We start from the raw sequence: 12,877 nt of genomic DNA, 5'->3' as shown, positions 1-12,877 counted from the left end.
AAGAAGTTTTGGACATTTGTTTGTTCCCACCCCGCAACCCCTCACGCCCTTCGTCTGCTCTCATTGGCTGCTCTGGTAAGTAATTTACTCCTGCCCACCCCCGGTGACCCGTCCGGCCTGAAGTTGACCCCATCCGGCACCGAACCTGGGGAGTGGGGAGGAGCCCTCAGGGCAGGATCCAGACAGTCCAGCCCTCGCCTGGCCCCCAGCTAGGAGTCCCGGGCGCGCGCCAGCTGCGTTCGCGGCGGGTGCCTCACACCTGCCAGCGTCTTCTTCACCCCCAGCTGTGAGGCCGAGACTCCCCCAATCCGGGAAGGAGCCCCACACCTGCTGCAGTCGTGCATCTCCCTGCAGCTGCGGGCCTGCGCGCCCCCCGTGCTGAGAGGTCCGAGACCAGGGCAGGTGCAGGGCGTTCCTCCACCCCGCCTCCTAATCTCCACCTGCCATCCCCCTACCCCGGTTTTCCTCTGTGGGTGTGTGATGGGGGTAGAGAAAGATTATATACAGGTCCCCACCAGTTTCCACTCATTTTGGGAGCCCAAGTCCTTCCTAAAGATGGAGTTCCATTCCTAGCCTGGCATCTCGTTTTGGTAAAGCCTTTTGGAAGTGGGATGCAGCAGGAGCAGACACTGCACACTTAATCTTCAGAGCAACTCCCTGAGGAATGATATCGTTTGGTACCCATCAAAAGTTCCCCCAATAGTTCCACTCTTCCCCTTATTTTCCCCAGTACTCTGACTTTGAAAGTGGTGAGTGTAGAGCTAGGCTAAACCACCCAAGTTCAGTTGGGTTTTGGGAGACTCCTGGGAACTTGGCTACTGTCCCCAAGGCCTGGTCAATAGAGACCCCACCTTCATAGTCAAAGGGGTTGGGGGGCCTCAGTTCTGGGTTTCCATATGACAGCTGCCCTGATCAACCCTCCAACAGAAAGGCCAGGCTCCAGCCATACCTCAATGGACCCCAGGGGCATCTTGAAGGCATTTCCCAAGCGGAAGAAAATTCTTACCAATCCATCATCAAAAGCACTTGCAAAGATTCCCAAGAGGGAAGACGGAGAAGAAGCAGAAGGTGAGTGGACCCAGCCTCAGAACCCTCATGTGTTTGAGCCTGAGGCTTCTTACATCGTTCATGCCCAGAATCAGATATTGCAGTTGACTCTGCCCACCCAGAGCCTGCAGGTTTGTTTTTACCTGCCTTGTCCTAGGCTTGGTCCCCAGTCTTTGACAGGAGACTTGCTGTTTTATCTTTTACCCCACCCTGAGACCTCCATAAATCAGAAAATACTCCCTGGCCCCTAAGGAAATGACTGGCAGAATCCTTTGCTCTCTAGGAGGCTGCCTGCTGCTGCGGGGAGGGGGTCCTTCTCAGGTCCCCAGACTTATAAGTTATTTTGCAGCCAAATTCACAAATAGATGGCAAAAGCTTACATGGTGGGCTGGGTTGGGGGAGGGGAATCTAATAGACTGTGAGGCTTATAATGGCAAAACATGTGCTTTGTGCCTGATACATAATAAGTGTCTACTAATATGTGTTGAAAGAATAAATGATCAAATGAAGAGATTTACAGGGTAACTACAAGATGCCAGACACTGTTCTAGGTTATATCAGAAAACAGGACGTATCAGAATCCTTGCCCCTTACATCAAGTGATGGCCCATAGGAAATTAACTGTATGCCTGTGGTGGAATCCCCAGAAGGCAGGCTGTCTGGGTGGAGGAAAACGATTGGGGAGAGGGGACTGTGAAGGGTTCATTGGGATCATGTCTGAAAGTATGACAGTAGGTATCTGGATGTCCCCTCCACAGAGTGGCTGAGCTCCGTGCGGGCGCATGTTGTACCCACTGGCATTGGGCGAGCCCGGGCAGAACTCTTTGAGAAGCAGATTGTCCAGCATGGTGGCCAGATATGCCCTGCCCAGGCCCCAGGGGTCACTCACATTGTGGTGGATGAAGGCATGGACTGTGAGCGAGCCCTCCGCCTCCTTAGACTGCCCTGGCTGCCCCCAGGTGCTCAGCTGGTGAAGTCAGCCTGGCTGAGCTCGTGCCTACAGGAGAGAAGGCTCGTGGACACAGCAGGATTCAGCATCTTCATCCCCAAGAGGTAGGCTGGTCCTATAGTCTTTCCTCAGATGTTTTCTTGAGCTATTAAACTCTCATCGTCTTAACTGGACACATTAAAAAACCACGATTTCAGAGTAGAGAAGGATTGGGAACAGAGATAGCGTGAGACTTTGGTGTCTTAACCTCCCATCACCATCCTGCAGGTACCTGGATCAAGCACAGCTCAGCAAAGCAGACCAAGACTCTTCTGCTCGTCCTGGAACTACTGAGGCTCAGCTCAGGACAGCCCTCTCTCCTTCCCCTCCTCCCACCAGACCTGTATCTCCTTCCTGGAGGGCAGAGGAAGTTGCAAGCCTCCAAGCACAGGTGAGGAGCCTCCCAGGCCCCACAGCTCTCTTCTCCTGGGAACTAGATCACAGAAACAGGGAGAGCCTGGTGGTTGTTCAGAATGTCCCAGGCCTCTGAGAGAGGAGGGCTCTCTTTACTGTGAAGCCATTTAACTCTTCTCAACACTCATCACTCCTGCATTTGCCCAGGCCATATCCACCACATATCACTGGGGATCCTAGGGCTGGGCCCTCGGGGAAGCCACATGGAACCCAAATCTGCTGCAGAAGACCCAGCGTCCTTCTTGGGTCTGACTAGGAAACTCAGCCCCCACCTCTGAGGAGCCCTCCTTATGGGGGGCATGAACTTATTGTCTCTTCTCCTTCCCTATGTCAAGCCCGGCTCTGGTGGTGAAACCAGTGATGGGGAAGAGACCCAGGTTAGCGCAGCTGATCTGGAAGCCCTGATCAGCGGCCGCTACCCAACCCCCCTTGAGGGAGATGGTGAGCCTAGCCCAGCCCCTGAGGGCCTGGATAAGTGGGTCTGTGCACAGCCTTCGAGCCAGAAGGCAACCAACTACAACCGCCACATCACAGAGAAGTTGGAAGTGCTGGCCAAAGCCTACAGTGTTCAGGGGGACAAGTGGAGGGCCCTGGGCTATGCCAAGGCCATTAATGCCCTCAAGAGCTTCCACAAGCCTGTCACCTCCTACCAGGTACCTGGGGGTCAGGGGAGGGTATGTGGGGGGCTGGGGGGGTCTTCTCTTTACTGGCCAGAGGTCAGTGGAAGCACCAGTCACAAGTGGGGATCAGGTGGAGTGATTAAGATTCTCTGATGTTTGGGACTTGCACACAAAAAAACAGGGAGATTAATGAAAGCGGCTTGTCAAAATCTTGATAATTATAAAAGCTGGGTGATGGGTACTTGGGGTCCAGTACACTGTTCTCTCTACTTTGGAATTTTTTCCATAATAAAAGGTTTTTTAAAAGTTCAGGCTCTGGGCTTCCCTGATGGCGCAGTGGTTGAACGTCCGCCTGCCGATGCAGGGGACACGGGTTCGTGCCCCGGTCCGGGAAGATCCCACATGCTGCGGAGCGGCTGGGCCCGTGAGTCATGGCCGCTAAGCCTGCACGTCCGGAGCCTGTGCTCCGCAACAGGAGAGGCCCCAACAGTGAGAGGCCCGCATACCGCAAAAAAAAAAAAAAGTTCAGGCTCTGAAGGTCAACAGACGAGAGTTTGAATTCTGGTTCCCATCGTTCACTAACTGTAACTTGCCTAAAGTAAGTTACTTAAACCCTCTGAGCATCAGTTTCCTCAAAAGTAAAAACGGACTAAGAATAGTAACAGACACAGTATTCCCATGAGGACTTAATGAGATGACCCCTGTAATGCAGGACCTGATACAGGGTAAAGCCTCATAAATATTAGCTCCACTGTTATGATGGCAGTGGTGACTAGTATCGTCATTATTGCCTTTCCTCTGCTTCCTGTGCTGATCTCCATCCCCCTGGGAACCAGCAGATAAGTTTCCCAGCCCATTCCATCCAAACTTCTCATCTTCAACTCTGCCCAAGCTTTATACAGCTATCAGTTGCCCACCGGCCGTACTGGCTTTTACTCAGACATCTGCTAAAGGAGTCAGTTTCCTTCCTGCCTCTGCCTCCCCTTCCTCTAGGAGGCCTTCAGTATCTCTGGAATCGGAAAGCGGATGGCTGAAAAGATCGTAGAGATCCTGGAGAGCGGGCATCTGCGGAAGCTGGACCACATCAGTGAAAGCGTGCCTGTCTTAGAGCTCTTCTCCAACATCTGGGGAGCTGGAACCAAGACTGCCCAGATGTGGTACCACCAGGTCACACCCTGTCCCAGCCCCCACTTCAGTTTTACTGTATCTTAGAGCTCCTGTCCCACAGTCCTGTTACGCTGTGCTTTGATGAGAATGAACCCAGACTATAGAGAGACCACTTCTCAAAGGGAGCAGGGCCCATGCAGATCCCTCTCTTGGCTCTCAGAACTGCCCTGTTGCTTGGTATCATTGAGGCTTAATCTGTGGTGTAGGCAGAGACAAGAAGTATATTTCTCTGTCCCCCAGACCAGCAAGGGCCTTCCTGAGGAGACCAGGCCTCTGGGCTGAGTATCCAGAACAGTGGTTCCCAAACCCAGCCATGCCCAGATCGATGGAGTCATGAACCAGTGTTTTAGGATTGTGGCAGGGCTGGACTGAGGTGTGTCTTCCATGCCCCCTGCCTTTCCCAAGTCCCACTGATTACAGACCCAACCGCTCCTGGGGTTGGTCCTGCCTCAGGCTTTCCTTGGAGTCTGGGGGTGATGGAAGCCTTGTGTGTGTGCTTATTCACTGCCTCTTCATTGGTCCTGGATCCTCATAGCCTTCCCTTCTGGCTTTTTTTTTCAGGGTTTCCGGAGCCTAGAAGACATCCGAAACCAGGCCTCTCTGACTACCCAGCAGGCCATTGGCCTGAAGCATTACGATGACTTCCTGGACCGAATGCCCAGGGAGGAGGCTGCAGAGATTGAGCAGACAGTAAGCAGGTGTCCCAGACCAGTAAGGAGAGCCGGGTCCTACTATAACGTCAGGGCCTGGCTCAAAGCCAAGAACTCCTGATTCCCTCAGCAGGGGAGCCCAGCAGGCAGAGGAAGCTATGGGGGGCCAGAGATTGGGACTAGTGGGGAAAGAGCAATTGGCTTATGCAGGGAAGGGCTGCAACACTAGCTCTCTGCGGTAGGGTTCTCAGTATCGGGCAGAGTTAGCACCGGTTTAGGTGCTAGAATGGTGTTAGGACTGGGTTAATGTTACGGCTAGATTAGATTAGAGATGGATTATGGTCAGAACTACTCAAGGATATTGGGATCTGAACTGGGCTATGTTAGGGTGATCAGGGCAGAGGTTCTTAACATTTTTTAATTCACAAACTTCTTTGAGAACCTAATGAAAACCATGGACTCTTTCTCTCCACAATTTTTTTTAAATGTACAAAGCTTTATATCTCCAGAAGTACACACCTTCTGCAGGTCACCCAAGGCTGGTTCAGGGTTTGGGTTAGGGTTGGTGGGGTTAGAGGAAAGCTAGATCAAGAGCTGAGTTAAGGTTAGGCCTGAATTAGGAGTAGGGTTTTCTTAGTGTTGGATGCTTTTAGTTAAAATATGTGATTGTCCTGGAAATAAGGTTCGGCCAAGATTAGTGTTTGGTGTAGAGTTGGGTTAGGGATTCAGTTCATATAAAACCTAGATTAGAGGGAGACTAGGGTACATTCGTTCAGTTGGCATTAGGAGTAGGGGCTGATTTGCTCCTACTTTGGTCTATGATTCTGATAGGGTAGGAATCCCTGGAGACTCTGGCCCAGCTTAGTTGAAATTAGCCTCCAGCTCTACTTCCAGCCACAGGACTCTGAGGCTAGTGTGGGAGGGACAGGCAAGCCCCTTTGTCCACCCATCACCAGGCCTTGGTGCTAGTGATGACCTGTCACTCAGCCACGGTATCTGGGCATAGAGAATGCCCCAGCGAGCCTCCAGCCCTGACCCACTGGAACAGAAGTGGCTCCCCACCTGGCCCACTCTCCCCATTTAAGGTCTCCAGACTTAGGAGGTTTTGATGGGATTACTCATCCTAGGCCTCCTCCATCCTCTTGGGAGGCTCAAGAAGGGAATTGAGGGGATTAGCGAAGCCTGCCTGTCAGGTGAATTGAGGTATCCAGGGCCCCAGAAATCTCAGTGTCCTGGGGTGGAAGCGGGCGCGCGCATGTGTGTGTGTGTGTGTGTGTGTGTGCGTGCGTGCGTGTGTGTGTGTGTGTGTGTGTGTGTGTGTGTGTGTGAGAGAGAGAGAGAGAGAGAGAGAGAGATCCGCATAAGAAAGACCTCAGTGTTTCTGGGGTGGAGGCTAATGGGCTTATCCCCTCTCAGTGAGGGATGATCCTTCAGCTGACAGTTCCCTCTGTCTCAGCTCCCTCCCCACCGAGCCCCATTCCTCCAAGTAAGGATGTGGGCATTGGCTCAGAAGTGCTTCCCTTTTGCTTTCCCTCCTTGCCTTTGTTACACATGCAGCTGTATTTCTAGGCTCCATCTCCCCCGAGGCCTGGGCCCGGGGTACCCTGCCAGCCACCTGTCAGGCCTCAAGCTCCAACTCACACACTCTGCCTTTAGCTCCAAATCCAAAGATACCTGGGGCTGTGGAGACCTGGCTGAGGGCTTCTCGGCACCTGGCCCTTTGTCCTCAGTGGGGTTTCACAGACCTGGGTGCATGGGTTGGGACAGAAGCCCAGAGAAGATATGTCTCTCTGCTTTTGAAGAGCGGTGCCTTCGCTCAGAATCCGAGCACATCTTCTCATCTTCTCATCTCCTCAGGCCACCCCCGGTGATGTGAACACGTTTTCTTCTCTTCTGTCCTAGCCAAGCTGGAGAACTGCCACTCTCCAGGGTGGAGTTCTGCCTCTGTTCCTTGGGGCTCTCTCCCTCAGGCTGGATCATGCATCCAGGGATTGGCTTGGGGCACGAGGGGGCGTGTGGGCTCCTGGGTCAGGGAAGGCCCTTGCGCTGCTGTGGAGATGAATTCCTGGCAGGGCTTGAGGCCCACAGCCCTCACCCCCTTCGCTGTCCTTTCTCAGGTCCGGAAAGCAGCTCAGGCCTTCAACCCTGGGCTGTTGTGCATGGCATGTGGTTCGTACCGACGGGGGAAGGCAACCTGCGGTGATGTGGACGTGCTGGTCACCCACCCGGATGGCCGGTCTCACCAGGGCATCTTCAGCCGCCTCCTGGACAGCCTCCGGCAGCGAGGTATAAGCCCCACCCCTGGGTGAGCAGGGGGGCAGGGGAGGAGTGGCCCCCAGGAGGGAGAACCTCAAAGTGGCAATCTCTAGGCAGGAAGCAGGGGAAGGCTGCTTCATGAAAATTCCACCTCTCTCCCGTGGCCAGAGCCACTTCAGGGAAGAGATGAATCAGCTTCCCCTACCTCCCAAGAGGTGCTCAGTAATAGCTGCAATTTGAGTGCCTCTTCTGATCATTCTGTGCCCCTGTGGAGGACTTGGAGAGGAATTACTATGCATGTTTTACAGAAAAGGACACAGACCTGGAGAGGGCAAGGTCGCCCAGCAAATAAGTAGATGAGCTGGGAATAGAGGACCCAAGGATAATCAGGAGAGGCCCTGGGCTGGGCAGCCCAGGGCCTGGCTCCCTGCCCTCCCAACAGCCCTCCTGTATTGGGCCAGGGTTCCTGACGGATGACTTGGTGAGCCAGGAGGAGAACGGCCAGCAGCAGAAGTACTTGGGTGTATGCCAGCTCCCAGGGCCAGGGCGGCGGCACCGACGACTGGACATCATTGTAGTTCCCTACAGCGAGTTTGCCTGTGCCCTGCTCTACTTTACTGGCTCTGCCCACTTCAACCGCTCCATGCGGGCTCTGGCCAAGACCAAGGGCATGAGCTTGTCGGAGCATGCGCTCAGCACAGCTGTGGTCCGGGACACCCGAGGCCTCAAGTTGGGGCTTGGCCGAGTACTGCCCACCCCCACTGAGAAGGATGTCTTCAGGTTCTTAGGCCTGCCCTACCGAGAACCAGCTGAGCGGGACTGGTGACCCACGGCTGGGGGAGGGGGTGCCAAGCTGGACCGGCTGCCCCTCCTGGACATTCCTCCAGCCTCAGCTGGCTGAACCTCACTCTTTCAACCAACAGCTCCTCTGGGCCTGATGGAAAAGGCCAGCCTGGCTCCCAGGGCTACCCAGCCCTCTCCCTGACAGGAACAGGGTGCTGCCCCTTCTGCCTCACCATCGCCCCTGGGAGAGTTTCGCACATGGCCCCCTGCCCCATTTTAAGCAGGAACTGGTGCCTGGTTTGAGGCCAGCTTCCTGTGCTGAAGGCCCAGGCATCCCCCTTCTCTACCCCAAGGAGGGTCTAGCATGGGATGGGGGCTGCAGGGGAGAGGCGCACAGCTGAGGCCCAACATCACCCAAGACCCTTCAGAGCAGGAGAATGAGCCACTCCACGTGTGCTCCCTCCGCCCACCCCACTTCCTGTGCAGCTGGCTGTGTAGGGAAGGGGCACCCCAGGCGCAATGAGGATAGCATTGGAAGGCCCAGGGACCCAGTAAAGTGCACTTGACATTCAACCTGCCTGGTGTGTCTGTGAGCTGCTGCAGCCTCTGCCTGCCTTTCTTCTCCCGGGTGGGGACAGAGATAGGAGGTGAATGGGAACCCAGAGAGGCCAGTTAACTGTTCTCCAAACAGGCCGGGCCTGAGTCAGCTTCTGAACAACTCAGAAGGGGGCAGGGGTAGACATTAAAAGGGAGAATTCATGGAGTCGGGAATTAGGAACACCTGTCTACCCATCAGCATATCCTGTGGACCCTGCCCTAGAACAGGTTATCTGAGGACATGTACAAAGGTGGCAAGGCTCATTAGGAAGAACTAAATGGTGACCTGTGTGCCACTGATGGGGCTGAGGCAGTCAGGGAAGGCTGCCTGGAGGAGGCGGGGGGGGGGGGCGGCCTGGCAGGAAATAGCCTATTTGAGACGGGTAAGCAGCTCTGTTTGGGGACAACTAAGGAACCTGCTTTAGAGGAGATGCTATGTGCTGGGTGTCGGGAGAAGGCCAGGCTGGTAGAGGACTGAAAGTCAAGCTGAGGGGCTTAGTTTGATAGAGCAGCTAGGAGGGTCCAGCTAGTGGCATCAGGATGGTTTCGTAGACTGGACCTTGCAGGACAGGAAGCATTTGGTAAGGGGAGAGGGGCACTGGGACGGTCTGGGCACAGCAAGAACAATATAAAGAATCTCAGAGGCAGGAGAAGGCGGCTGCGTTGGAGGAGCACCAAGGAGCCCGGGCCGCAGAGATGGGCTCCACCTGAGTGTGCCGGCTGTGCGGCAGGGAGGGGGCGGGTGCCGAGTCCTGCATCTGTTGGTAACTTGCAGAGTCCCAGAGCTGGCCTTTGTTGACCTGGTCTCAGTCAGGAGATCCCAGCAACCTTAGAATGGGCCCCTCAACTCTAGTTCAGAACCTTGAAGTCCAAGCCGTGGGGCCTTGCCTGCATGGGTCATGCCAGGGAAGGAATCAAAAGCTGTGGGAGTCTGGAGGCCCCCTTTCACAGCTCAGCACCAGAGAAGCCACATCAAAGGGCCAGAAGCTTTCGTGAGGGGCGAGCCTCTCCTCGGAGCTTCTACCCCCAGGGAGGCGTGGCTGCCCCGGGCCTGGAGTGGAAAAGAGGAGCTGGGACATCTCTGGGCCCCCCAGGTGTTAGGGCTGCTTTCAGCCCCCCTTAGGAGCTCTGCTAGTCTACTCAACTGGGCCCTCCGTGCCTGCCACCATCCCCAGTAAGGGGTGGAGTTGACAGAAGCCCAAAGCCTGGGGTGTCCGTGTCCAAACGTTGCTGCTCCTCTCTTTTCGCTTCCCACTTGAGTGCCCCAGCCTGCTCAGCAGCGTCTCCAGACCCAGAGGAGTAGGGCCTCCAGGGCTAGGAGAAGAGGGAACCAGTGGGTCACAGGATAACTTGGCCAATTAACCCCTTCCTACACACAGGAAGTCTTCAGAACCATAGGGAGGGATAGTGCTGACTTCTGGATCTGGTACCAAGGCCTGGCCCCCTTTCCTGCCATCTCTTGTGGGAAGGAAGGAAAGGACCCCCCCACCCCCCCAGGAGACTCAGAATTCTGGAGACCACCTTCAAACGGTACAAATTCCTGGTCCCACGTCCTGGCAAGGGCAACAGGAAATCATGGGTTAAAAAGGAGAGTGCCCACACCCTCCAGAGAGACCCATCCTGCGGGTGGTGTCCTCTGGGCTGCTCAATGTGGCACAGGAGCCTGGGAGAAGAGCTAGTGGAGGGATTCTGTGTCTTGAGAAGGCTGCCCAGCTTGGCAGAGGGGACGGTCCTCTGAGCCCAAACTAAGCAAAGGGTGTGTTGGGGGGTTCCCCAGCCACTTGAGAGCTGAGCCTGGTTCCTGGGCGGGCTTTCAACCCAGTGCCCCATCCTGCTAAAAGGGAGGCTGAATTTTGAAGCCCTGGTGGGAATCGGCCTCCTATCTAGCAACTGAGCCCCCCAAAACTACCACCCACTCACCACCTGGTCCTAACAAAGAGGAAGGGCTCCACAGGCCTACTTCCTGCCCCTAGCTCAGCTCATCATCACTCTCTCCCTGAGCCACAGTGGTCTCTGGCCAGACCACAGGTGTGGTGGGCAGGGTAACAGTCTCCCAAAGATGTCCACAGCCTAATCCCTGGAACCTGTGAATATGTTACCCTACTTGGTAAGAAAGGGACATTGCAGATGTGATTAAAGTTAAGGATTTTGAGATGAGATTAGCCAGTGGGCCCAATCTAATCATGAGTCCTTAAAAGTGGAGAACTTTTCCTGGCTACAATCAGAGAGAGAGGTGACAAAAGAAGGTTAGAGAGATGTGATGTTTCTGCCTTTGAAGACAGAGAGGGGACTACCAGCCAAGGAATGTGGGCATCCTCTAGAAACCGGAAGAGGCGAGGAAACAGATTCTACTCTAGAGCCTCTGTAACAGAACGCAGCCCTGCCAACACCTCAGTTTTATTCCAGGGAGACCTGTGTCAGACTTCTAAACAATAGAACTGTTTAGTAATAACTGCGTTGTTTTAAGCCACTAAGTGTATGGAAATTTGTTACTGCAGCGATAGAGGACCAACAGACAGGGTGTGTCTTGTTCTTTCCCTGTACAAAGTGAGCAGAGGGATGGTGGGTGTGAGCAGGCCCTGCTGTGAGGTGGAGGATGTCCCTGGAAGTGCAGTGGGGTGTGGGGAAAGGGAGGGGCCTCCTTATATGGCTGCAGTAGAGGAGGGGCAGGTGGTAGGCAAAGCTGGGAGCCCAGTCCTCATGGACTGGCTGCCCCGTGCTCAGTCTGAGCCTCCCAGTTTCCCCCTGCACTTTGTGCCTAAGGTACAATCCTCTCCAGGCTACGCAGCCCCAGCCCTGCCAACCCGGGAGCCTCATCTTTTCCCAGGGCCTGGATTGATAACATTGGCCCAAGACTTGCACTGAAAGGGGAACGAGACCAGGCCAAACTTTCCTCCTGGCTTCTGGCTGCTCCTGGGGGAGCAGGTGTGGGCACAGGGCCAGGGTTTCCCAGGCCTGGAGTGGGTGCTGCAAGGTGGACAGGCCCAGCCATGTCCTGCCCTCCAGGACCCAAGGGCTGGGAATGGGAAACCCAGGCCCTTTGTCCTGCTTCTCCACACGAGGGTTATGAGTTCCTGTCCCTTTAAACAGAATGGGATGCTTCTTGCCAGGACTAGGAATGACAGCTTGGAGAAGACATCATTTCCTCTCTTCACTTCCCCAACAGGAAAGACCCCCTTTCCAGGCCCTCCTCACCATCCCAGAGATCAACCTCACATGGCAGCTACAGCTGTTGGGGCACTTGCTGCTACCCATACGCTGCAGACACCAGCTGCACCAGGCCTAGAATGGGCTCAGCCCCCAGACCTTTGGTCCTCTGTCGACTCTGCCCTTCAGTCCGGACACCAGCCAGATAGTTTTCCAGAACGCCTGAGCCACTGGGCAGCCCTGCTTCTGAGCTCTGGAACAGGGGAAACCTCAGGGCTGAAGTCCCCAAACTGGCCTGAGATTCTGGGCCAGGCCTCATCCCCATAGTCTGAACCAGGGGCTCTGCAAGCCTTGGTCCCCCACACTGGAGGTCAGTGCAGAAGCTGAGCCCTAGTGAAATACCTAGAGGGAACACTACTGAAAAATGTCCCAGTGGTGAGGAGAGGACCCAGCAGTGGAGGGACTGTGGGCAGGGCTCTGAGAATGCCATGGGAGGGCAGTACGGGCACCAGGCAGTGGGCCACTGCTCAGAACCTGTCTGACCCTTCGCTCTGCTGGACCCGGGCCTGGCGCTGATGGAGCTGGCCCATGGCCCCAGACATTATGTTCCTCCCGCAGCGAGACTCCCTTAGCCCTGCTGTCCTCACCCACCAGGCTCCGGTTCCCTCAGCTCAGCTGCCACTGTACCTGTGTCTGACTGCATGGGCATTTGCCTGTGTGCCTAAAGTACATCCCTGGCCCTGTGTTTGTGTGCTGCGGGTTCATGATTTTGCATCTGCACACGTGTGTGGACATCCTGGGTGTGTGTCAGTGTGTCTGCCAATCTAGACCTCGGTGTGCATGCCCCAGGGTCATCAAGGGCTCAGGCAGGGCCTGGGGCTGGAAGGGGAGTCCTTGGAGTCCCCTGTGGTGCTGGGCAGGGACTGCAGAAGGTGGTGGAGGCCCAATGGGCTGCGGACTCTGAGTCCTCGTGTCCTGGAGGCGGCCGCAGTGCCGGCCGCCTGCGCCAGCCTTGAGCGGCCATCAATAGCGTGCGGTTAATTAATTTGATGGGAACAGCAGGGACCGCCGTTTGCATTTAGTGAAGTTCCAGGAACTTCCAACCTCATCTTCATAATTGGCCTCATAAATTGTAAGAAAGAGAGAGATCAGCAAAGCGGGAGGGAGGAGGGGCCGCCCGTCCATCCTTATTTAATTTTATTGCTGAA

At 55.2% G+C, this 12,877-nt stretch overlaps 1 protein-coding gene across 4 annotated transcripts; it reads left to right on the top strand.

Moving 5' to 3' along the window:
• Positions 1-32: 32 nt before the first annotated feature.
• On the top strand, positions 33-8,487 carry POLL (DNA polymerase lambda). Of its 4 annotated transcripts, none has more exons than XM_082644779.1 (9): positions 33-75; positions 928-1,068; positions 1,806-2,100; positions 2,264-2,426; positions 2,785-3,102; positions 4,063-4,236; positions 4,798-4,926; positions 7,004-7,172; positions 7,604-8,487. In XM_082644779.1, exons 2-9 carry the CDS (start codon positions 954-956, stop codon positions 7,966-7,968), a joined length of 1,728 nt encoding a protein of 575 aa, XP_082500905.1. In that variant the 5' UTR covers positions 33-75; positions 928-953; the 3' UTR covers positions 7,969-8,487. The 4 variants fall into 4 exon arrangements, with proteins under 4 accessions (XP_082500905.1, XP_082500908.1, XP_082500906.1 ...); XM_082644782.1 differs by lacking the exon at positions 33-75 and adding an exon at positions 230-385; XM_082644780.1 differs by lacking the exon at positions 33-75 and adding an exon at positions 347-402.
• Positions 8,488-12,877: the final 4,390 nt, after the last annotated feature.

Source organism: Mesoplodon mirus, assembly GCF_964341445.2.
Source record: "Mesoplodon mirus genome assembly, chromosome: 2".
Classification (NCBI taxonomy): Eukaryota; Metazoa; Chordata; class Mammalia; order Artiodactyla; family Ziphiidae; genus Mesoplodon; species Mesoplodon mirus.
Note: the sequence above shows the minus strand (reverse complement) of the source record. Positions and strands in the feature narration are given on the sequence as shown.

Excerpts from the sequence above, each read along its gene's own strand:
- POLL (XM_082644779.1), top strand. The coding sequence starts at position 954 with ATGGACCCCAGGGGCATCTTGAAGGCATTTCCCAAGCGGAAGAAAATT. Across the intron at positions 1,069-1,805 it reads AGACGGAGAAGAAGCAGAAG|AGTGGCTGAGCTCCGTGCGG; the intron begins GTGAGTGGACCC and ends TCCCCTCCACAG. Across the intron at positions 4,237-4,797 it reads CCCAGATGTGGTACCACCAG|GGTTTCCGGAGCCTAGAAGA; the intron begins GTCACACCCTGT and ends TTTTTTTTTCAG.